This window comes from Cladophialophora bantiana, assembly GCF_000835475.1.
Source record: "Cladophialophora bantiana CBS 173.52 unplaced genomic scaffold supercont1.18, whole genome shotgun sequence".
Lineage (NCBI taxonomy): Eukaryota > Fungi > Ascomycota > Eurotiomycetes > Chaetothyriales > Herpotrichiellaceae > Cladophialophora > Cladophialophora bantiana.
In genome coordinates, this window is record NW_015971592.1 from 62,433 (window position 1) to 84,494 (window position 22,062).

Consider the following 22,062-nt stretch of genomic DNA (forward strand, 5'->3'; position numbering starts at 1 on the left):
CCCGTAAATGGTGACAGGGCAGAATGCCGACGATGTTTGTTCTTCCGGATCCCGGCCCAATAAAAGTCCATCGGGGGCCGTGAGGTACCTAGTCATTTTCTCTCCATGCTTGTAATGGATCCATTGTTTCAATACAATGCCCAGATCTGACCGAGCATATAAATGTGACACGAATCTCGCGGCAAAATGACCATTGTCCCTCCGCCTTGGTGTTTCTGAGCGACCCTTCTTTGAATACCCCATCGCAGCTTCAACGGAACAGTTTTGGAATCCCAGCTGGTGTTCCGCTTCCCTCATGTCCTCTGCAGACCCCCTTGCCCGACTGGAGGCACGCATACTGGAAAGTGAGCGCCTGGCGCAACGAGTGAGTACATCGAACTCCAAATCCTCCAGCCCTCCCCTATGGCCTGGGGGCGCCACCAACACCGTCATGGTTACCGAGGCCGTAGTTGCTGACACTGAGATGTTGCTTTGGAGGCCTATGATCGCGGCGCCGTGGAAAATATCTTCAGCAGATATATGCACCTACACAACGTGTTCCAAGACGAACAGATCAAGGCGCTATGGGTCAAGCGCGGCACGCCAGGCATCCACGCGCAGTACACCAATGTCGGCGTCTACACGGACTACGACAGTGTCATGAAGTATCACTCTGGCCGTCCAGCTCCAGCCGGCAAGCTGATTCTCCACGAGACAACGACCCCAGTGATAGAAGTTGCTGCAGACAGCCAGACAGCCAAGGGCTTCTGGCTGATGGCTGGAGTTGAATCGGGCCTGGCGGACCCCAAGAACGTCGGTGCTATGCCCGAGTACTTGTACGAGCCTGCCGACAAGAATGTGGATGGCCAGCGAGTCTGGGCACACTGGGTGTGGTGCCAATATGGACTGGATTTCTTGAAACAAGATGGAGAATGGAAGATCTGGCATTTCCGCTGTCTGGAGGTCGCCAGAGCGCCTTACAGTGAAAATTGGATTACTTTTGCCAACAAGAATCAGTTCGCTTTTGAAAAGGTAAAGCATCCGCCCACACGATAGTGTCTCGATAGGTTGTGGGATCAGATACTGACCTATTTGGCGGATGTTACAGGATCTGGCGTACTTTGGCCACAACGGAGAAGCCATCTTCATGCCAACTCCTGACGAGCCTGCCAAGAAGGTAAGAACAAAACAGGCTGTCGGCCTTTGCCCTAGGCTTTCTGTCAATGAGTTCTGGGCTAACGCATATCGATCATCACAGAAAGCTGACATCTATGGGACTAAACGTTCACGGCAACTGGATGTGCCATTGCCTGTGCCCTACAACACGTTTAGCGAGGTCGAAGAGTACTAGGCCGACAAAAGATTCGACGGCTCCATTGTTTGGTGGGTGCCACGAGCCCGGGGGAAAAGGGCAAAATCCAGTAGACTTTCATAGATGAGCCAGTCTTGCACGCAATACTAGGCGGTCAATCAAACGCATCTCCCTCGGGTGATAATCCCGATCTGGTTCACAATTGCTGAAGATGGTTTGAAAACTGTGTCCAATCAATCTCGCCGTTGGCTTCGGTGGTATCCGTGGCTAGCCAATTCCACAGACCTTCAACGTTAAGCCCTGTGAATGGCACGTTGTCCTCCAGGGATGACTCTCCCCATTGACCCGATCTGGCTTCTGAATATGGCGGGGCCATCTGCAAAGCATGCGCTGAGTTTCCCTGCCAGGAGCCATAACCGAGAATCTCTGCGTCGTGCCCGCAAGGATGTTGGGAGGCATCAACATAAGGCCCTGACGTGCCGACCTGAGGATTCAAATCAGTCCTTTCAGTGTATACAATAGTTGAGAGATCAACGTTGCTTTGTACGGTGTCGGATGGCCGCGATTGTCTGCGCCGTAGGTCTTCCAAATGTGACGAAACTCGTCGGTAGATTGCGAGGGGCGCTGGCCACAAGGTCAGTAAGAGTGGTACCCCATCCCGTCCCAATATCGTAGACCACGCACCTTCCGAGAATCGCGCATCCATGCCCCAGTTGAGAAACTGCTCCGCCACCGACTCAGCAGATGCTCTCAGGAGCTGTGGACCGGTTAGCACTGAGAAAAATGACCACTCATAGGTAGCTCACCTCAAGATCGGCCGCCTGGGATCTGCGAGAAGAGGCCTTCATGAGGAAGAAGGCCAATACTACGCAGGCTAGTAATTGAGGCCCGGCAGAAATCAGGCGACTATTGGTTTTCCGCTCCGCCATTTCGACAGTAAGGCGCGCTATGGCTCGGGCGCTGTTCACACAGATCGATTCGCCCTCTCTGACTCGGTACATAGAAGGGTCATCTGCACAAAGGCAGGTAACCTCGGCTTGAAAGCTGGCGGTCGCAGCGATCAAGCCCGCCCGGTGGAGAGCGATGAGGGCCTGGTTGTATTGGATGGATAAATGAGCCGCCATGTGGAACTCTTCCGGCGGGCACAACAAGTCTGCTCCCGGTCGGAATTGATAAGGGATGTCGTCGACCCAAGAGACCAAGAGCTTGTCCAGGCGGGCAGTGTCACGTAAGAGCCGTAAGGCCGATCTAGGCTCCGATGTCTGGCTGCATATATGATCGCTTATAAGACCTTGGATTTGGGCAAGTCCAACACTCCACTGTAGGAAGTCGTGTCCTTTGGGCTGCTGCTCGGGGCCCATCATTTGATCGCGATCTACGATGGCAATAGCGGAAGGTCTTCCAGACTCAAGTTGCATGATCTTTTCCAGGCAGCAGCATATGCCCCATATCCGTGCGTGGAAAAGCTGCGCCTGCTTCCCCTGGATACCGTGCTGGAATGAGGGCCGGGCTGAGGAAAAGCGATGAAGCCCTAGAGTGTGAGCAATGCGGATCGCCATCCCAGTCATCTGCCATGCCACGCCGTCCTTGTTGCGGCCGCGGTAGGAGATCGCGAACATGAGCAGACACTGGACTGAAGGGAGATATGGCATAAGAAAGACATACACCAACAGGGCTGTTGCCGCCAGAAGATATCTATCCCCGTCGGCCGTCGGGTGCGGCGATCCTTCATCGGCACCCAGGCTGAGGACGAGATACGCCGTGGCCAAAATGGGTAGTTGTTCGGCCGGTAATGTTTGCAGACTAGACATCGCGGCTAGGCGGCAGACGCTGCTCCTGAGTGAATCAACATCGAACAAGGGGAAGAGGATGTGCACTCGCTTGAAGTAGTTGGCCATGTATAAGATGCAGACGTCGATGGTTGGCAATGGCGTCAAGGCCGAGGCGGCGGCGGGAACAGTCATCTCTTCTGCATGTCGCATGCCGTGCACAAAGTATTCGGATAAAGATCCCAGCTTGGCTCGTTGCAAGTACACGTCGAGCGATTTGACTAGGGTCTGGTTGCTGCTGGATCCCATCATCTTGATACGATTGGTCTGTTGGTCGAGGTTGAATGACATCTCATGGGGTTGATGGAACGGCGAAATGGTCGCTGCTTCGTTCGCTGACCCGGCCGGCGCAGAGAGTTCTGCGACCGACGGCGACGACCTTGATGCAGCGATAGGAGGTCGACCACGCCTGTCATTGACTGGGCTTTCGTGTGCTACAGACGGCGCTTGCGGCTGCGCTTCTGATTGCTTTGGACCCTCGATCCACTCCCGGACGACAGATATTCCCGGCCGTCTGGGGTCTTCTGTCAAACACTCATCATTGCGAGTCTGGCAATTACGGCACCGAGGATACTCGGCATCGCATTTGACCTTCCTGCTTCGACATTTGTTGCAAGCGAGGGACAATCGCGGTCGCTTCGGTGGCGGCGATGAGTCCATTAGGTGTTGTAGCTGCAGGCTAGATCACAGGCCCATCTGCTGAAGCAGCGTCATTGAACACCCAAGGTCGTCTGCTTTCGCACTCTGCCTTTCAAATCGGCTTCCGTGCTGCTGGGCGAAACCAGACGGACTGTGACGATGGCTTGCGAGGGGATGCCAAAGCGTCCAAAAAGCTCACGACATGGTGATGCGGTAGAAACTAGGTTGCGGATCAAGCAGATGCGTGGACAGGAGCCTGACGATCTAAGCGAGGTCTATGAAAAGCGAAACGTGCCCGCAGGCCACTGCTGCTTAGTCGTGAGCCAGCCACTGAGAAAATAGCGAGCGAGAGCGAGTACCAGCTCGTCCGCGGGGTCCCTCCAGAGTTTGCGGGTCCAAATTGGGGAGTTCCGCGCTAGGTCTCTTTCCCAACACTTGCAGTATTGGCCAATGGTGTTACTCCATACCCCGGATCGTTAATCTCTTCGCTCTGATTGACTGGAATGGCCGACACCAAAAGTTGAGGCGCTCTGAGCAGGCCTGGAGCGGGGCCGAAGCGCCAAGAAATCGCTCCGAAGACATGCCCCGAGGTCAGGTGACTCACGAGCACCACAAAGGCTGCCTACAATAGTCGGTGTCAAACACGGTATTATTCCACCGCGATCATTTCCTGATTCAGCGAGAACCAGGGTTTCAACTTGTTCACCGTCCCAGAGTATTAGACGCCCATTTTCTATATGCGGCAGCCGCAGATCGCGACTTTACTGCTACTACGTCGAGTCGGCCTGCCCAAGGTCCAGTAAAATAGTTCTTCCGAGAGACATTGCCGCAAATCTCATCTACACAGTAAATGCAACCAGACTCCAAGCGGAAGGTGGGCTAGTGTGGGTAAACGCTCGTTCATTCTATATAAAGGGCAAGATGACGGAGCTCGAGTAGTCTCCGCCAAAATGCACAGTGTGTTTCCCCCGATTGAGTTCATGCTCTGGTCTGGGGCCGGACCACGTCTTGTATTCCATAATACTGGGATACTGACCGCCAACCTGGAAACCAACCATCAGCTGAACGTTTCTTTCGGCGCAAAACACGGTGGTCGGTACTTACTCTGAGACTGATGGACTCTCCTGCGTCAAAATCCACTCCCATGGCCCAAATTCCAATCTCCAGTCTCACGATGGTCCCGGGAGCAATTTTCTCTTCTTTCGTGTGGGGATGGTAAGGGAATTGTGGATGTAAGCTCTTCGATTGGTCAATTGCACGATGCGAGGCTCGCAGAATACCGACGGACCCGAGGTGTAGGTTCGTACTGGAGTAGTCCTTCTCGGGAATTTCGCTGATGGAGTTTACAGGAGCTGCCTTGAGTGGGAAGTTCAGATGCATGAGGTCTTTACCATTCTTGTCCTTTTTGCGCAGGATGACAAATATGGTGAAGTCGTCCCTGTCCTCGGCGGAGACGTACAAGATAGTCTTGGGTAGACCCACCAGCCTGGATGCAGCTTCGAACGTGTAAGTAAAGTCAACAACGCTGTTTCGATTTTCCGAGTCGTATGACAATTGCCGGTGCGTTGCGGATGGCTCCTCGAGAAGCTTGTTCTCGTGCAGGAAGAACTCCTTGTATTGCGTCCCAGGAACAGGGAAATCCTCTAGCACGACATCGTCAATGGCCGCTCGGTCACCGAATTGCAGAATCGACCAACGAACTTTGGGAGTCGTCTCCCAGTCGTTGTCAAGACGGCGGAGATATCTATCGAAGAACCGTTGTAGCTCCTTCCAAGATCCCGGACAACTATGATCTCCAATCAGTCATACCCATCTCGGTGGGATTGCGCATCTCCAACATACCTGTAAAATTCGAACCATTCCTGGTTACTTCCCCACCAGATCCACTTGTCCTTGTGTGGCACCTGCATGTACCCACGAACTGCCCCCATGGTGTGAATCGTGCTGACATCTGAGCCCCGGATGAAGGTCGGAATCTCAATCTTGGACATGTCGGCTCTCTTGTCATTCCAGTACGCATTGGCGAGTCTCGATCTCCGATACATCTCTTCGAAATCTTCAAGACCTGAGTTTGGCTGGCCTCGTACGATGGCCTTACCAATCAAATCAAAGTTGCTCATGGAGAACCAGCCTCCGCGACAGAATTGCTCGCGAAACAAGTCACCCATACCATCCCAGGGAGCAATTGCTTTCAATGACGGGGGCTGCTGTGCGGCAATAAACCATTGGCTGATTGCAAGCGCCGAATTACCTGCCATGCCTATCGAACCATTACACCAGTCCATCTGAGCTATAGCCTCAACCACGTCATAGCCATCTTCGGCATCTTGCGTGCCCATGACACATATTTGGCCGTCACTGTTACCAGCACCGCGTGTATCGACGCTAATAATGGCGTAGCCCTTTGGGCACCAGTACTGAGGATCAAGCCCCTCGAATTTTTCCAGTCCGCTCAGGTCGGACGAAGGCACGCAGCACTTCCACACTACCATAGGCAGCATGTCAAGGGAGCTGTACTTTTTGCCGTAGAATGACCAGCTGAGCACTGCAGGGACCTTGTCGTTGCTGTTGGCGGGCCGATAAATGTCGACGTAGAGCCGTGCACCGTCACGCACCACGATTTCAACATCGTGTTCAATGAGTATGTCGCTTTCCAGGGCCTTCGCGTTGAAACCGTTCCAACCCTTAGGGAGCACTTCCGTCTTTCCTGGTTGGAAGCCTGCGTAGCCGTTTTCCCCAAGCTGTGGTTGTGCCACGCGTTTGGTGGCAATCTGCACGGGAGGGGGCATTTTTGATGGTAGCTGAGTTGTCCAGAAGAATTACCACGAATCTTTAAAAGGCAGCTGAGTCAAAGGCCACCCAAAGCTAACGTTGAAGATACCGAAACCATTCCCAAATTATAAACATGCTGCAAATGACCAGCACAACCCCGGCGCCAGAGCCAAGAAACTGACACTGATATTTCAGCCGCGCAACTGCCGATCCAGCATAGTTAGTCCTTGTCCCAGAATCCCACAAAACTTCGGGGACCAAGCGCCGGCTGTCCTTCTTTAGTTTTAGCCTCCGAGCCAAGTGGACATGTGCTGTCTCGGGGTGCCTCGGATTCCACCGAGTGGTAGACAGTTGCACCTATCGTCCGGAGCGGCGGTCGGTTTGGGACCTTGTGTTCCCGAAGCATCCAAACAATTGCTGAGCTATGACGCCACGATGTTGACAAGTTCGACATCGGTTCTGTGCTCAAAGCGCGACGACACCGGTCGAGGCTAAGGATACTTAAGCAATCTTCGACTTTGCATTGAACTCGCGGCCTTTCTTCATTCGCCTTCAACCAACGGCGCATACGACAATCTCTAGACCAATTTCCCTGATAGCACTATTTGATCCCACTTTTTTGTAGAACATGTCAGTCACCACCGCCGAGACTGGCACCCAAGAGCTCAAGACAACAAAGGACCTGCTCACTTTGGAAGATCAGCCCTATGGAGACTGGCGCGACGAATTTCACGACAAGGGTTGCGTTGTGATCAAAAACGTCATTAGCAAAGAGCGAGCGGCATACTATGTTCAGAAGCAGATAGAATGGCTCAAGAAGTTCGACTTGGGCTTCGACGAAAACGATGAGAGCACCTGGACCGCAGAGCACCTTCCCGTCAGCTTCAAAGGGGGGTAAGTAGCATTCACTCGCATTACGATGCCACTCTCAATCCTATCATCAGAACACATCCGATGCTGCTCAAACCTGGTTCTCTAACTTGTCGATGCAGAATGTACTATGCTTACGGTGCCCCCCACGAGAAGATGGCCTGGGAGGCACGTCTAGAACCGAAAATTGTCGAGATTTTCGAACGTCTGTGGGGTAACAAGGAGCTTTTGACCTCCTTCGACGGCATGAACATCTCACTGCCACGCCGAAAAGATCTTCACTGGAGTCCCTGGCCACATTGTGATCAGAACCCAAATCGAAAAGGGTACAACTACTCCTTGATTTTGCTGCACCAGAGACTAAGGCCTTGTTAATACAGGATGCAAGCCGTGCAAGGTTTGCTCAACTTCGCCCCAAACGGACCAAAGGATGGTGGTCTCGTTCTCATGAAGGGCTCCTCGAAGCTGTTTGACGAGTTCTTCTCCCAGAAGCGAGAAAACTTTAACCATGAAGATGCACCACCGCCAGAGCTCAAGTACATGGATCTTTTCTTGTTCAACGACAAAGATGTCCAGTGGTTTAAGGACAAGGGATGCGAGCTCGTCAAGATCAATATGGAGCCAGGTGATTTTGTCCTTTGGGATTCGCGCACAATGCACTACGCAGAGTTTCCCATGGGAGAACAAATCCGTCATGTCCAGTATATCTGTATGACGCCACGAAAATTCGCCTCGCCGGAATCTCTGGAATTGAAGAAGCAGTGTTTCGAAAACTGGCTGGGTACAACTCATTGGCCTCACTGGTAAGTCGTCGTTTCAAAACTGTGCCTTTTGATCCACTATTACTGACATGAATCAGCAACATCCGCCCCGCCAAAGAGCCGCCGATGAGAAACGGTGAGGTGTGTCCTAAGGCAAGGAGCGAACCTTTCGAGAAGCCTGATATTTCAGACCGTCTTCTCCAACTGGCAGGCGTCAAAGCGTACTAGTGCTCTGGGCTGCGTAAATCAGATATACCCGATATCAACCAATGGCAACTGTGTGCTCTCCTCGAGACCTGCTCTGTTGCCCTCTTCTCTCCTAACATGACTCAAGGTTCTCGATTCACGCTCGAATGCTCGCCGACAATCGACGACACAGGATTAGTGACGTTTGAAGTCAGGACAGCCAAGCTGCAAGTGGTCACTCGCGAATGAAACATGCTGTTTCATCGAATGTGCTTGAGGTACAGCAAGGCGGCGCCGCTCAGACCGGTATGGAAGAAAAGAGTGAGTGTCCAATATAGCATGCTCGACCTCGCTCTAAGTTTATCTCCATGGAGAGTATTTGCCTCCGTCCCTCCTCGCATATCCCTCTTGAAGCTGGGTGCACTCATGTCTGTGCGAGAATCTGGTCAATACACCAGCGACTGTTGGCTGTTGAACCAAGGTCAGGTGTCGAAATGCTACACCTTGTTGCAGAACCATTTCAATTGACTATGTCATTTTACCTGCGCTTCGTACCTACAAGGGCGTTGTATAGAACGCTGGAGCAGCCTCCAATATAGCTGTCGCCATTCCAATGCAATTAGATATTGTCTCAGGCCCCGAAGAGCTCTCGAGGTTACTCTGTAGCTGCGCTTACCGTACTAGCGGCGACTATCGAAGCTTCTAACTTGTAGGGCATGCCCTCGAATATCACCGACACTTCCTCCCATATTACTTGCGGAGCTGCCTCCTAGGCCTTCATGTGGGTGCGCCAGCTGGCCGTAGGTATGGAGGCTATACCATGACAGCCTATAGGACTGGCTGCTGACGCTGCTGTCTTGGTACTAAGCTGTCGACGGGCCCTGTCCCCAACCTCCACCCTACAGAAGCCCCCTACTGCACTGAGGAGGGTAGGGTTCGAAGACGCTGAAATCGCCTTATGTGTGCCCTCGCGAGGTTGTCTTGGAATACCGTCATGGTTCAGCATCAAAGCATTCTGGATTATTTCCTCTTTTGTTTTTTACGTAATCGGCTTCGGAATAGAGTTAGCAACAGGAGCAGGACAAGACAGGCTATTTGCACGATCCATCGCCTAATCAAAGTGGAAACGGTATATTTCAAACGACTATGGAATTGACAGAATACGAACTTGATCATATTTCAATTGCGCCACAGTTTCTCAAGCTGCCTGCTTGATGTATGGGATGCCGGTCAATCGGAAGGTACGCTCATTAAGGACAGGTTCTTGGAATGGTCGATCCCGGGAGAGGGGACATAGCTTGCCGTCACGCAACGCCACATTTGTGGGAGCAACGTGTCGAGCGTTGGGCCAGTGAGTAGTACCCAGACGTTCTGTTGATCGATGGTTAGCGTCGTCTACCGTACGGTGGACCAGTGGGAGAGGAAGGACTTACTCTCGAACGCCTCCTTCTTTCTGATCAAATCTTCTTGGCTGGCTTCAGACACAGGCATGAAGCATGTGTACACGGCCAAGCGATCCTGCTTCGATGTGGGTGGGACATTGTAATGAGGGACCCGGCTGTCCCACAAGATGAGGTCACCGGGCTGAACGCAGACTTTTTCCCACTCAAGACCGTGGTCCTTGAGCCATTTCATACCATTGTCAGTAAAGCCAAACCACTCCGGAGTCCATGCAGGGATCTTGGGCTCGTCCGCCATTTCACGGTGGAACTGCTCAGAGATCTTATGGCCACCTTTGCATACGATGAGACCTCCATCATTTGGTCCGCAAGGGTTCAGGTTGACCAAACCCTGAAGGCCTGGGTTAGGACGTCAGTAAGACTTCCATACTGGGCATGGGTCAAAAGGGACGTACAGCGGAAGCCAGGCTTAGTCGGATCCTGGTCTTGGTGAGGCCAGGGCTTGCTGGGTCTTCTGTCAGCGGACTTGCATGGGAGACTGTCCAAACTAACCCCTTACTTCTCTGGAAGATCTTTGCGGCTTGAGGAAGAAAAATTCAGTATATGTCGATACCGTAGCCCATTATCTTGAGACTTACTTTGCGAACCCAACATTGACGACGTCGAATGACACGATCAAGTCTTTGTCGTCGTACACTTTCTCGAAGGCTTCTATGACGCCAGGCTCTCCGCGAATGTCCCACACCCACTTCTCGTGGGTGACACCGTAGGAAAGGATCATTCCCTTTTCGTTGAGGACGGGAAGATTGGCCCGCTTCACAGTGGAGGGGTCATTCCTGTCGAAGCCGAGTCCACTGAACATGATTAGTTCACGGTAGAGATAGAGGCTGCCAGTGGCATAGAGAGGTTGGTAGCACCTACAAGTTTTCCATGTAGCTCAGGAATTCATCGGCATATTTGTCAGCACGTTCGCGAGGGATGGCGCCTTCTATGACAACGTAACCGTTCTCGTTGAGCTCGTCACGGAAGTCACCGTAGTTGGTCGGTCGTCCATCAAGGTGCATTCGACCTTCCGTCTGGGTTGCGGTAAGGACGGTGGCATTTGCTGTTGTCGTTGTGGTGGTAGCCATCTTTGATGATTGTGGAGTGTCTCTGTTTCCTTTGGCTAGCCAGAGACACTTGTTGCTTGGGAAAGATGAAAGGGAGAGCTTATCCGTCTCGAGATCAACGTTATAAGTTCATGTTTTCCCTAAAGCCTCGCAGCAAAATTTTCATGTGACAAAGACCTCGGACCATTCGCACGACCTTAAAGGGACTATTGCTGCCGCAGACTTCTATCAGTGATTCACACTTTGGAGGTGGCGGCCTCTGGGGGCCCCGAACATATCCCCGAAGTGCGGAGGCTGCTCGGATTCAAGAACCGAGCGGTCAGAGACTCGGCTGGACGCAACCGTAGAACCTTAATCAATCAGAAAGCCAGCAAGGTTGACCGAACCTCATCGTGCCTCCGAAGGTGGGCCGCTGTCGTTAAGCGAGATTATACTACGACCAAGCTCCTCATGGAGGCTAGTGTGGGTCAAAGCGCCTCCAGGACCGTTTTGTCTTGTTACGTGGAGCAGATGATTCGAGGCAGAAAGTAGCAGGAATGAGGAATGCAATGGCAGCACGCATTCTAGCGCATGGGACAAAGAGTTAACTTGGTTTATTGCGAGAATCCCTCCAGAGCTACAGATGTTGGCATGTTGCTGCCATAGCGCACCATAAGACCATTGTTGGTGAATGATTCTAGTGGAGAGATCACCATGTCTGCGAACTTCAAGATTATCATCGTCGGGGGCGGAATTGCCGGGCTATCTGCTGTGCGTCTTCCGTGTGCACTTATTCTATATGAATTTTAAGCTGACTATAACCGGAAGGCCATCGCTTTGAGGAAGGATGATCGTGAGATCCTTGTGCTTGAACAGTCCTCTCTCATTCGAGAAATCGGCGCAACGATATCCCTTCAGCCAAATGCGTCCAAGATTATCGAGTCTGTATGGGACCTTGCAGGAGACTTGAAAAAACGTGGTTCAATGGTCGATGAGGGATTCCAAGTTTACGCGCTGGACGGCAAAATGCAAATTCGTATACCCCTGTCTACCATGGAAAAGTATGGGGGCGAACGAATGCTGTACCATCGCATGGATCTACATGATGTCCTAAAGCAGCGGGCCACGGCTCAAGGACATCCAGGCAACCCAGCGGAGCTTAGAGCAAGCAGTCGAGTCGCCAGAGTTGATTGTGATGGCGGTGTTGTCGAACTTGAGAGTGGGGAAGTGCTCAAAGCAGATTTGGTGGTTGGAGCAGATGGAATCAAAAGCGTTGTCCGGGACGCAGTTGTCGGTAAACACGTTGAAGCGCTGCCCACGGGATTTTCGGCATATCGAATCATGATTTCGGTGGAAGAACTTTCGCAACAGAGAGCCTTTAGCCAGATCATCGATCCAAGAAAACCCTACACCACTATGGTCCTTGGCCCTGATCGGCGGATGATCATGGGCCCAGCTCGTAATGGCTCGGTGTATAGCATAGTTGCCATGGTGCCCGACGAACAGATGGTCGAGTCGTCCTCGAACTCTAGTTGGGTGACACGAGGAGATCTAAACAAACTGCTAGAGACCTTTGCCGACTTTCCCGACTGGGCCAAAGAACCTCTGCAGCTGGCCAAAGAGACTGGTTTGTGGCAGCTTCGAGACATCGATCCACTTCCTACATGGTACAAAGGAAGGACAATCTTGATTGGAGATGCCGCTCACGCAATGTTGCCTACGCAGGGTCAAGGTGCCAGTCAAGCAGTCGAGGATGCAGAAGCACTGGGAGCCTTCTTTACCGACCTTGAGGACTCTACATTGCCAGCAGTACGGAGCATCAACAGTACTATATTTGAATGTCGGCGTGACCGAGCAACGACCATCCAGCTTTACAGTCGCCAAATGGCCAGACCAGCAACGGACGAGGCAGGCTTGACGATCAAGATGAATCCTTCTGAGTTCATGGACTACAATTGCTCTTACACTGGCGCACGGGATTGGTACTTGAGACAACACTCACAGAGCCCTTCACTCATGTCCGCATGATTGAGTGGTTGTTGTCATAGTCAGTGTGACAGAGCTGGAAGATTAGTCACCCTTCACATTTGCATGTATATAGCTGTTCGGCGGTTTACTAGCTCCTCGAGTGCTCCAGGCACTCGAACCTAAGCCATCAACCCCCTTTGTTTCCTGCTCCATCGATTCCTGATAAGCCCCCGCGTATATCTCTACTGTGCCATAATCTATCCTCGTCCTTTTCTAGCATTATCCCACACCTAAGGTAACTTAAATCTAGGGGAGTGTGAGGGAGCCTTAGCAGCACTTTATGATATAGTGTCGGATACGGATAAACTGATAGGTGGCAGCGTTAGGGTGTCTTCCTTAGCCAACAACACGATTATTCTGTTCGTTGGGAGAGACTGAGAGAAGGGTGCTTTCAGTCTGCGGGTAGATAAGAAGTCGCATACCGGCGTGGCGCATCCCGATTACGTAAGCGGGAAGGCTGGGCTTATTCCTTGACAGGGAGTAATGTCAGGGACGGAACGAGTGGGGCTTACGAAGGGCTTCGAGAAGGTTACGAAGGAATATCTGATAATGATATTGCTATTCAATACACTATAGAGTACAAGATGAGAGACGAAGAGCTCGAAGAGTGGTTCGACCCCCGCAAGTATATAGCGACGAGCCCCTTTCGAAGCCTTCTGACCTGAAACAATAGCATTCCTAAAAGTAAGTGTTATGAAACGACCTTGAATGCGGGCCAGCGGAGCGTATAGGGAAGGTCGGACGAGAGAGTCTAACCTGGCCCAAGTGACGATGATACCAATTATGCTATGGATCATATTGAAAACTCTCAACCCCGGACTAGCTACAGCCTCTAGCGTTCTTAGAGTGTGCCGAAATACTTGTGAGGGCTTCTTATTGGACCTGACGATGGGTTATTCAGGAATTTGCCCTGGCTCAGGAAATCATGGTTGCCTGTGGGCTACATGTGACTGGATGGGATAATGTTAACAGCAGAACGCCACTGTGGCAAACCAACCAGTCCACCAATGCTTCAACCGAGGCCTCCCTATAACAGCCTCGGTGCCACCGTTGGTCGATAACGAGGCCTGGACAGATCTGGCCAGGTCCAGATCTATCCAGCTCGCTTGTTGCCACAGTGCAAATACAAGTGGTATGTAGATAGCCAGAGTCTCTGAGAAGGAGGCCGCAATCAAGCGGACAGATCCACTCTTACTCTGTGTACAACAGATAATTTCACGAAAGTGATCAACGAAGAAGTCCTTAGAAATAGTGCTTCGGCCCAACAGACACTCGAACGTTTTAGGCGTTGGAGGTCCATTTCCTCACGACGGCAAATGGCATTACTAGAGCTAATGGAACTATTCCAGGATGCGCGTTACACTGAGGTATGCGACAAGGCTTTCGCGTGGGCTGGTCTTGCAGCGGATGGACATCAGCTATCGCCAGACTACTGTGAGTCAGTTGGTGATGCTTACTTCCGAGTGCTGTCTATGTTGTCTACTGAGAGGGTGTCACGAGCCCACCGTTGTCCCCAAGTACTCTACGCCCTCCGCCCGAATCGGGTGGACGGTATAGAAAGAAAAGGATAAGGCAAAGGATGGTTGAAGCACAAGGCTATCGGTTAACGCTGCCTTACCCTTTTCACGTGACAGAAGAGGGGAAGCTATAAGAGTCTTCTCTCACCCGAACCGGCTGAGAGAGAACTCTTCCTTTTTCTTAAGCGTTGAGTCGTTGTCAATAGGACTACGTGAATAGAACAAGGCATTCAGCTACTCCAATTCCTTTGTACCTACTGCGTTGCGTAGGTCCCTGATAAAGGGTTCTGCCCGTGATCTCTGGATACCGGTGGCCACATCAAGCTGTAAGGAGGGTGGCAGGGTGCATGCAAATTACTGGGTACAGCATACTGTTCATTACGAGTACCTCGACCGATCGACTTTATGCTGCTTTTGAATGCGTAGGTTCAGCCAAGGAGGTGGTCTTGAGCAGCGAGTGTCGAATCGCACCCGATGACGGCCTACCCGCAACGTTTACTTCCTTTCCCTGTGAAGTTGAACTCGGTGTTTCCCTCAAAACTGTCTGCGGCACTATAGGCCTGTTGCCTGGGGATATGGTCTACAGCTTAAGGTCAACGTCGCGCTCACCAGGAAGCCTTTATATGGCCTTTAGACCTTCAACAACAGATCTAGCTGTTATCGGTATGCTCGTCGAAGATCCTAAGCGGCGAGATTTCCATGGACGAACCCTCTTTGTCACCAATTGAGCGAGCGAGGGACCGTGTGGGAACAGAATCGACTTTATCAGGTATATGATCCTGACCGGAGTATTGTGATGTTCTTGTAACAGCCCAGCTTTGTAATCACTGCCTAGAGTTCCCTGTCACATCAACGGGGTTGCACTCATGTTGTTATGGCTGCTTGATATCCGACGACTTGACTACTTCTGGGACATTCGTGAAAAGATTCAACACTGCTCTGTTCAGATGAGTCCGCTATACAGCTGCGCCAGAGATGAAGAAGGACCATTGTAGCACGTTCCCGAGATAGGCGAACTCCAAAAGAGTACGATCGAGGTACTATTTTCCTCGGAGTTTCTGAATGAAAAGTTCTGGCCTAAAAGGATGACACCACCTTGGATTGGCCAAGACCAACATGCGCCGTAAGAGCAACTCCGAGACGAAGATCCTCTCAAGAATATATATATCTTCAATGAATCTGATTCATTTATTATGCGAGGACTGCTCTATAATATGCTACTGAATCTGGATGTCTACTTTTCACGCCTTTGCTCTCAGGTGACAGCGTCACAGTTGACTCTCGAGACGATATGGACCAAACGCCGCTAATGTGAGCAGCGTATATGAACCATGAAGAAGTGATGGAAGCGCTTGTCGATGCCGGGGCAGATGTCAATGCTCAACAAAAGGGGGGATTCTGCGCTAGGGCTAGCATCATTCGTGCCTATGAAAAAGTGAAGAGTCTCGTCGATGCCGGCGCCAATGTCAATTCTCAGGATAATAGATACCAACCGTCGGCACTTCATCTTAACGTGGTGATGATTCACGTTGATGCCGGTGCCAATATCGATGCTCAGGACAGGGAAGGCACAACTCCATTAATTGAGGCATCAAGGATGGGCGATGATAAAGTGATGAAGATTCTCGCTGATGCCGGTGTGAAAGTTGAGGCTCTACACGAGGACTATGACCGAGCAATAATCGAGGCATGGCATCATGGCCATTACAAAGTGGTGAAGATTCTATTTAGAAAAGGTCGGTTGAGCATGCATTAGAATGCATTACTAAGGGGTGATGCAAGGGCAGTGAAGACACTCCTCGAGCCGGTGCCAGATATATAGGGACGAGGTAAGCAACTTGACCACATCTGGTTCCGAGTCTCCGTTGTCCCGTTTCGAGATATGAACAACAGCCTAGGCAATGGAATTGCCGATAAGCTGATCAGAGACAGGGCTTTGATACCTGCGTAGGCACAGGAAGATGTCTGGCTGGGAAAGTCGTATACCGGATCAGAATAGTGTCCCAACGAAAAGAGCCGGGGGGTTCAACAGTGTGTTGATCACGTGATATCAGTTACATAATCAACCCCACGGAATTGTCGCCGGAAATGTTCCGCCGCGACTTCGGAGGCGGCGAGGCGGCAACAATGCGGAGAAATCCCCTGTCAAGGTTCCAAAACAACCCTCATATATAAATCGGACTATTTCGAACCTCGCATCAGGCCTGGATGTCCTCAGTCACTCCTTCTCCTCACCAGAAACACTCCCGTCAATATGTCCGCCAAAGTTGCCCTGGTAACAGCCTCATCGGCAGGCCTGGGAGCCGCAACAGTCAAGGCTCTGGCCCCTTACTTCCGGGTAGTGGTGAACTACCACTCGCGGCAGGAGAAGGCCGACCAAGTGATCAAAGAAGCCTCTGCGATCCAGGCCGCCACGTACAGCGCGGAACAAGAGCAGCCGCGCTTCCACGCCATCAAAGCCGACGTGTCGAAACGCAGCGAGATCGAGCGGCTCGTCAACGAGACGGTCTCCAAGATGGGCCGGCTCGACGTCGTCGTGAGCAATGCGGGGTGGACCCGGCTGACCAACTTCTTCGACCTGGAGCAGCAGATTGTCGAGGACGACTGGGATAGGTGCTTCAACGTCAACGTCAAGAGCCACCTGTGGCTCCTCTATGCGGCCAAGCCGCATCTGGAGAAGACGGCCGACACCGAGGGTGTGGGCGGCGCGTTCGTCACCATTGCCAGTCTCGCGGGCGTCAGGCCCAGTGGGAGTTCCCTGCCTTATTCCGTCACCAAGGCGGCTGAGATCCATCTTACCAAGGGGCTGGCGCTGATTTGCGGGACGAAAGTCAGGTGTAATAGTGTCAGTCCCGGCCTGATGATGACTGAATGGTAAAGTTTGCTCTCTTTTACTTTCTCCCTCCTCCTCCTCTTGATCCTGCTCCTCCCCGTCCGCCGTCGTGTCCGGCGCTATGATGATCATGATGAGCAACCTAACTTTTTCTGTTCGGACCGCCAGGGGCAACCAATTTCCCGAGTCAAAAGTCAAGGCCACAGTCGACAAGGCTGCCTTGAAATCGACGGCCACGCCGGAGGACATCGCCGATCAGATCAAGACGCTGGTGCTGAGCAAGTCTATTACGGGGCAGAATATCGTCATGGATTGCGGTATTGCGATATGAGCAAGGGCCCCCCCCCTTTCCTCCAGAAATCAAACCTAAATGCCATCCATTTTTGGCTTCCTTCTGTTTCACCAGGCTTTCCAATTCTGCATCACGCGCGCCTCATCATCATGATATTGTTGGCATCACAGGTAGGTATCCGTGTTCCAACATGCCGAAAGCACACGCCCTGTATCAATCTTATCCCCGACTCTCGTCTTCATTTCCCCGGTAGAAACTCAGTCTGGGACTTGTCGATCGACCCTTGAACACGGAACCTCCCAAGTTTCATGCGCATCCATTCATGAGAAAGCGATCCCTGTGAAAATCCCGACTCCCTTCTCCACCCTCGCCCTTGGCCAGCATCATGGCATTGAAATATCTTTCCAAAACCCAATCAATCTTGCGCCGGATCCTCTCCGGAGAATCTCAATATCATCCCCATCTTCATCACAGGACCCCCCACTGTGGATGATGCTGTCCTTCTCGTCCCAAAGGCCCGTAACGAGGTCGTCTGGCCTCCTGTGCTCGCCGGCACTGCAGTCGCGGATTATTCCAGCGGTACAGGAGCAGGGGGTGGCGTGGCGCGGCGAGAAAGACCGGATGGCGGTAAGCAAGCGCGTCACCAGCCTCTGCACCTCGTCGCTGTTCAGTGAGATCCAGAAGTCCCCTGAAGGCACCGCGAGGTGCGGCAGCTCTGAGTTCGGTTTCAAGTCCCTCGAGGGCAGATGGACCGTGTTATCACGCTCCTGGAGATGATTACTGCCTGATCGAGTGCTTGTTCCTGTGCCTGCGCTCTGAAGATGTCAGCATCGATGGACCTCGCGCACTCGACAAGCTCGCTCAGCAGCCCCTGAAGAAGGCGGAGCGGATTTTGACAGTTTCTTTCGAATTCTGTTGGATGCCAAGTGAAGCGTGACCGCCTATGACCCCTGCGCAGAAGCGGCCGTTGATCAGATCTATGTTGGCTAGGAATCCGGAACTATTGTTCGACTCGCGGTACGTTTGGGAATGCTTCTATATAAGAGCCAATGCCGTCAAACGGGGTGGAAGAAAGCCGATGGAAACCGGGTAGGGTTGGTCCAAGTTTTCGACCAAACGCGCTTGAAAAGTTTGCACGTCAAGCACATGCTCGTTCATATGCGTCTGCAACTCATCTCACACATCAATCTCCTCGTTCACCATCTCCAGTATCCTCAACGTCTCCAGCGCGATTCGGCATCCTCGTTTGACAGCGTCCCTATCCCTCTTGCCGACCAAATCCGAATTCCGCACATTCTGTTTGATGAAGAATTGCAATCTCTTGACGATCTGTGGCGTCTCAGCTGCGCGCTCAAAGGCTTTGGTTAACGCATCCGGTTTGTCTTTTGCCTCGGTCATGATGATGATGAGCAATAGTTCCACAAACATGGCCGTTCGTTCCTTAACGTAGGCGAGTTCCAGGACTTTCAAGACACCAAGAGTTTCGGCTCCATCCAGGATCAAAAAGGCATATAGCCTCGCCAGGTTGGCTATCTCGGTCATTTCTACTTCATCATCTTCTTCGCTGGCGAAATCTTCCTCAGCGTCGTCTGCCCGAGGGGGATGTTCGCCCATTCTTCGAAAGAAATCCCACAACGCAAACTGAAAGGATTTGCGCATCTTCTTTTCCAGACACAGTTTCCTTGCCACGAGGGTGTAATAGTGGTTGTAAGGATTCTCACCTGCACTGCAGCGAAGCAGGACTTTGGGGATCTCTTGTTCTTGGGTACGTTTAAGACGGAGCTTCAGAAGGCGCAGGTGAGCGTCTTGATAGTCTGCGGCGGATAGAAGGGCGACAAAGATGGCGCGGCGGATGTCTGTGTTCATTCCGTAGTGGCGGGAAAGCGCGAGTAGGTCCACTGAATCATCGTCATCAAGTCCCAGACTGGTCGTCGGTATCGAGGTATCGATGGCTCCTTCGGCTGGCGCTGTCGCAGGATCATGACCTTTCCAGCTAGCTCCAACTAGCCACCATTTCCCCTTCCTGTCGCTATTCTTAATATCCTCCCTTGTGATTCGCAACGGCTCAGAGGCCCTGACGGTGCGGTTGTTGTTCAAAGAACCCAGTACTTTCCGCATTAGCGTAATGTGTTCACTTGCTAAGCCTGCGTTGTTCGTCGCAGCCTTCATCTTATTGTTCTTCAAGTCCGTAATTGTCTCGATCATGAACTTCGTCCTGACGCTCATCTGTTCTCCTGCCGAATTCATCCGCGCCGCTTCCTTCTGCATTGTTTGGACAATAGCTTTGAGAGAGGACGGATCATCTTGCCTCAATTGGTGGCCGCAGTCCCGGACTAGCCGCAGCAGCAATTCCGTGTTGTCCTCGCTTAGTCGCTCGAGCAATAGTCGGATGTAGTCAAAGACTATAGTGCTGCTGATTAGGTGGAATGTGAACAGATTGGAGAGAAGGCTTATCAAGTTTAGTGCCTCTTTACCACCAGCCGCATCGCTGCGGTACTGATCAAGTCGATCGACCAACTGTGAAAGCAGTTCCGCGCCAAAATCCACGCCAATAACTTTGTACACTGCAGTCGCATATGCGGCGTGTAGGATGACGAAGGTGTTCTGGAGAGCTGACTTGTTGCAGAACAAGTTCAAAACGAAATCGATCAGGACGGACGTGACGTCCTGCCTCGGGTTGGATTGGTAGAGCTTCTCGAGCTCTCCCAGTATCGACACGAGATTGGCCTCGGATAGCTTATTGAGGAGGCCCTGAACCTGCCTTTTCAATCTTTCCAACGAGGCACTCTCGGAATTTTGTGCTTTTCTCAATGATGGCGGAATGTATTTCCCTGCGGGCGTTTGGGAGACTGGAGGCATGTAAGGATTTTCTCGGACCCTTTTTGACGGGACCTTGGAGAGTTCTTGCTCTGATTCGAAGCCTTCGAAAGAATCGTCACTTTCTGGCTCCAGATCCACATCAGACTGCTCCTCGTCGGATCCCTCTTCCAGGTCCTCATGCAGCAGATCGTCACTCTCTCGTAGCACTTCATCAAATTCGTCATCGTCGTCACTCTCGCGGTCAAATCCAGACTCGTCCTCATCGGACCCATCTTCCTCAATGTCAGGTTTCCTTCTCTTACTGTCCAACCACCCCTCGCCTTCACTCTTCCTCTTGACACCCAGATCCTCTCTGTCCAGCCCCTCCAGCAATTCATCCAACCCGTCGTCCACAAAAGACTTTGGCACTTTTCTTTTCTTCAACCCGAGCTTTCTTTCCAGCGCCGCAATCTCTGCATCATCCTGTGCGGCTCGCTCTTTAAATGCTTGGGAATTGGCGTCAAGGACAAGACCGGGAGAGGAAGACCGTGAGCTCGACCGAGAAGATGTTTCAGATGGGGATGAGGATGGGGTCCTAGACTTTTTGAGGATCGATTTCAGCTTCTTGGGCTCTGCATCCCTGGCCTTCGGCTTGACAGCTTCTTGCTTCAAGGTGATAGGTGCGAGGTTAGGGTCGTCGGAGTCATCCCCATCAACGTCTCCGTCAGAGAGCTCCTGCTCTATAATCGGATGTCTCCTCCGTGTTCCTGCGCCCCGGATATTCTGTCTCCTCTCCTGTCGTTGGGTTTTGCGCAGCTCTTTCCTGCTTTGCACCGAACCATGGTGCCGCCGGCCGCCTCCAGCACTCGGTCGGCTCCCTTCGAGCCCAAGCTCCTTTTCAAGGGCAAATGGCAGTTTTATGCCATTTCTAGCCCGTGGGTTCTGACGCGACATTGATTCCGGGGCATAGAGCTCAAAGGGTCCCTACGCTTATGGCTGGAGATTTCAGTAATGGACTTTGTAGACGGCACCAGGGATTAATTTTCTGGAAAATGCGGAGATGGTTTAGCCGATGTTTAGGCGATAATTTTCCAGCATCGCTCGCGGCTCCCAAGGCCCCCACCAAAGGACAATTTGGCAAAGCGACTCACTTTCACTTTTGCCAGGCAACAAACATGTCGCAGGAACGTCTTAGCAATGACGAGGTAATTATATTCTCCCTCAGGCTACAAGACATGTCTGACTTGAATTCACGCAGTTCTTTTCCCGCCTCACCACCCTTCTCTCATCAACCCACGCCGCCACTCACGGCTCCGTCTATCTCACACAAAAGCCCTTGAAACTCACTACTGACCAAGCACCCTCGCCTTCACCCTCATCGTCACAGATCCTCATCCGCGCCTCGAACGGCCTCTCAAAACCACACCGGTTGGCCGCCACAAAAAGGTTGAAGTCTGGAGAGGCAAAGAAGGAAAAGGTGAAGTTTGCGACGGTGGTGGAGATTTCAGAGTTGGAGGCGTTTTATACGAGGTATGCGGAGATATGCAAGAAGGGGATGGAGGGGTTGAGGAAGAGGGATAAGAAGAAGGCCAAAGAGAAGGCAAAGGCGAAGAAGAAAGGAAAAGTTGGAGCGGCTGGTGGTACTGGTGGTGCTGGGGAGAAGGCTTCCGGATCGTGAAGGGAACGAGGTGTTTCGTTCCTTTAATGGACGATAGGAAGTCTATCTCTCAGCGCAGAACCTTAGTCAAGGGCGAAAA

General features: G+C 52.0%; 10 protein-coding genes across 10 annotated transcripts; 6 read left to right on the top strand and 4 right to left on the bottom strand.

The window, feature by feature from the left end:
• Positions 1-295: 295 nt before the first annotated feature.
• Positions 296-1,330, top strand: Z519_10302 (uncharacterized protein; the record flags this gene model as incomplete). Its single annotated transcript, XM_016768019.1, has 4 exons — positions 296-364; positions 478-1,011; positions 1,088-1,156; positions 1,238-1,330. 4 exons carry the CDS (start codon positions 296-298, stop codon positions 1,328-1,330), a joined length of 765 nt encoding a protein of 254 aa, XP_016615487.1.
• Positions 1,331-1,487: 157 nt separating this feature from the next.
• On the bottom strand, positions 1,488-3,780 carry Z519_10303 (uncharacterized protein; the record flags this gene model as incomplete). Its single annotated transcript, XM_016768020.1, has 2 exons — positions 1,488-2,048; positions 2,098-3,780. The coding sequence occupies 2 exons, from the start codon at positions 3,778-3,780 to the stop codon at positions 1,488-1,490; spliced, it is 2,244 nt and encodes a 747-aa protein (XP_016615488.1).
• Positions 3,781-4,664: 884 nt separating this feature from the next.
• Z519_10304 (uncharacterized protein) lies at positions 4,665-6,548 on the bottom strand (the record flags this gene model as incomplete). Its single annotated transcript, XM_016768021.1, has 3 exons — positions 4,665-4,802; positions 4,864-5,545; positions 5,602-6,548. 3 exons carry the CDS (start codon positions 6,546-6,548, stop codon positions 4,665-4,667), a joined length of 1,767 nt encoding a protein of 588 aa, XP_016615489.1.
• A 611-nt stretch (positions 6,549-7,159) lies between these two features.
• On the top strand, positions 7,160-8,390 carry Z519_10305 (uncharacterized protein; the record flags this gene model as incomplete). The annotated part of the gene is made up of 4 exons (XM_016768022.1): positions 7,160-7,425; positions 7,524-7,727; positions 7,782-8,204; positions 8,261-8,390. 4 exons carry the CDS (start codon positions 7,160-7,162, stop codon positions 8,388-8,390), a joined length of 1,023 nt encoding a protein of 340 aa, XP_016615490.1.
• A 1,156-nt stretch (positions 8,391-9,546) lies between these two features.
• Z519_10306 (uncharacterized protein) lies at positions 9,547-10,878 on the bottom strand (the record flags this gene model as incomplete). Its single annotated transcript, XM_016768023.1, has 6 exons — positions 9,547-9,719; positions 9,782-10,147; positions 10,204-10,253; positions 10,308-10,328; positions 10,387-10,602; positions 10,670-10,878. 6 exons carry the CDS (start codon positions 10,876-10,878, stop codon positions 9,547-9,549), a joined length of 1,035 nt encoding a protein of 344 aa, XP_016615491.1.
• A 672-nt stretch (positions 10,879-11,550) lies between these two features.
• On the top strand, positions 11,551-12,864 carry Z519_10307 (uncharacterized protein; the record flags this gene model as incomplete). Its single annotated transcript, XM_016768024.1, has 2 exons — positions 11,551-11,607; positions 11,665-12,864. 2 exons carry the CDS (start codon positions 11,551-11,553, stop codon positions 12,862-12,864), a joined length of 1,257 nt encoding a protein of 418 aa, XP_016615492.1.
• A 2,841-nt stretch (positions 12,865-15,705) lies between these two features.
• On the top strand, positions 15,706-16,137 carry Z519_10308 (uncharacterized protein; the record flags this gene model as incomplete). Its single annotated transcript, XM_016768025.1, has 1 exon — positions 15,706-16,137. The coding sequence occupies one exon, from the start codon at positions 15,706-15,708 to the stop codon at positions 16,135-16,137; it is 432 nt and encodes a 143-aa protein (XP_016615493.1).
• Positions 16,138-16,635: 498 nt separating this feature from the next.
• Positions 16,636-17,545, top strand: Z519_10309 (uncharacterized protein; the record flags this gene model as incomplete). The annotated part of the gene is made up of 2 exons (XM_016768026.1): positions 16,636-17,255; positions 17,383-17,545. The coding sequence occupies 2 exons, from the start codon at positions 16,636-16,638 to the stop codon at positions 17,543-17,545; spliced, it is 783 nt and encodes a 260-aa protein (XP_016615494.1).
• Positions 17,546-18,682: 1,137 nt separating this feature from the next.
• Positions 18,683-21,259, bottom strand: Z519_10310 (uncharacterized protein; the record flags this gene model as incomplete). Its single annotated transcript, XM_016768027.1, has 1 exon — positions 18,683-21,259. One exon carries the CDS (start codon positions 21,257-21,259, stop codon positions 18,683-18,685), a length of 2,577 nt encoding a protein of 858 aa, XP_016615495.1.
• Positions 21,260-21,480: 221 nt separating this feature from the next.
• Positions 21,481-21,983, top strand: Z519_10311 (uncharacterized protein; the record flags this gene model as incomplete). Its single annotated transcript, XM_016768028.1, has 2 exons — positions 21,481-21,510; positions 21,564-21,983. The coding sequence occupies 2 exons, from the start codon at positions 21,481-21,483 to the stop codon at positions 21,981-21,983; spliced, it is 450 nt and encodes a 149-aa protein (XP_016615496.1).
• Between the last annotated feature and the right edge of the window lie 79 nt (positions 21,984-22,062).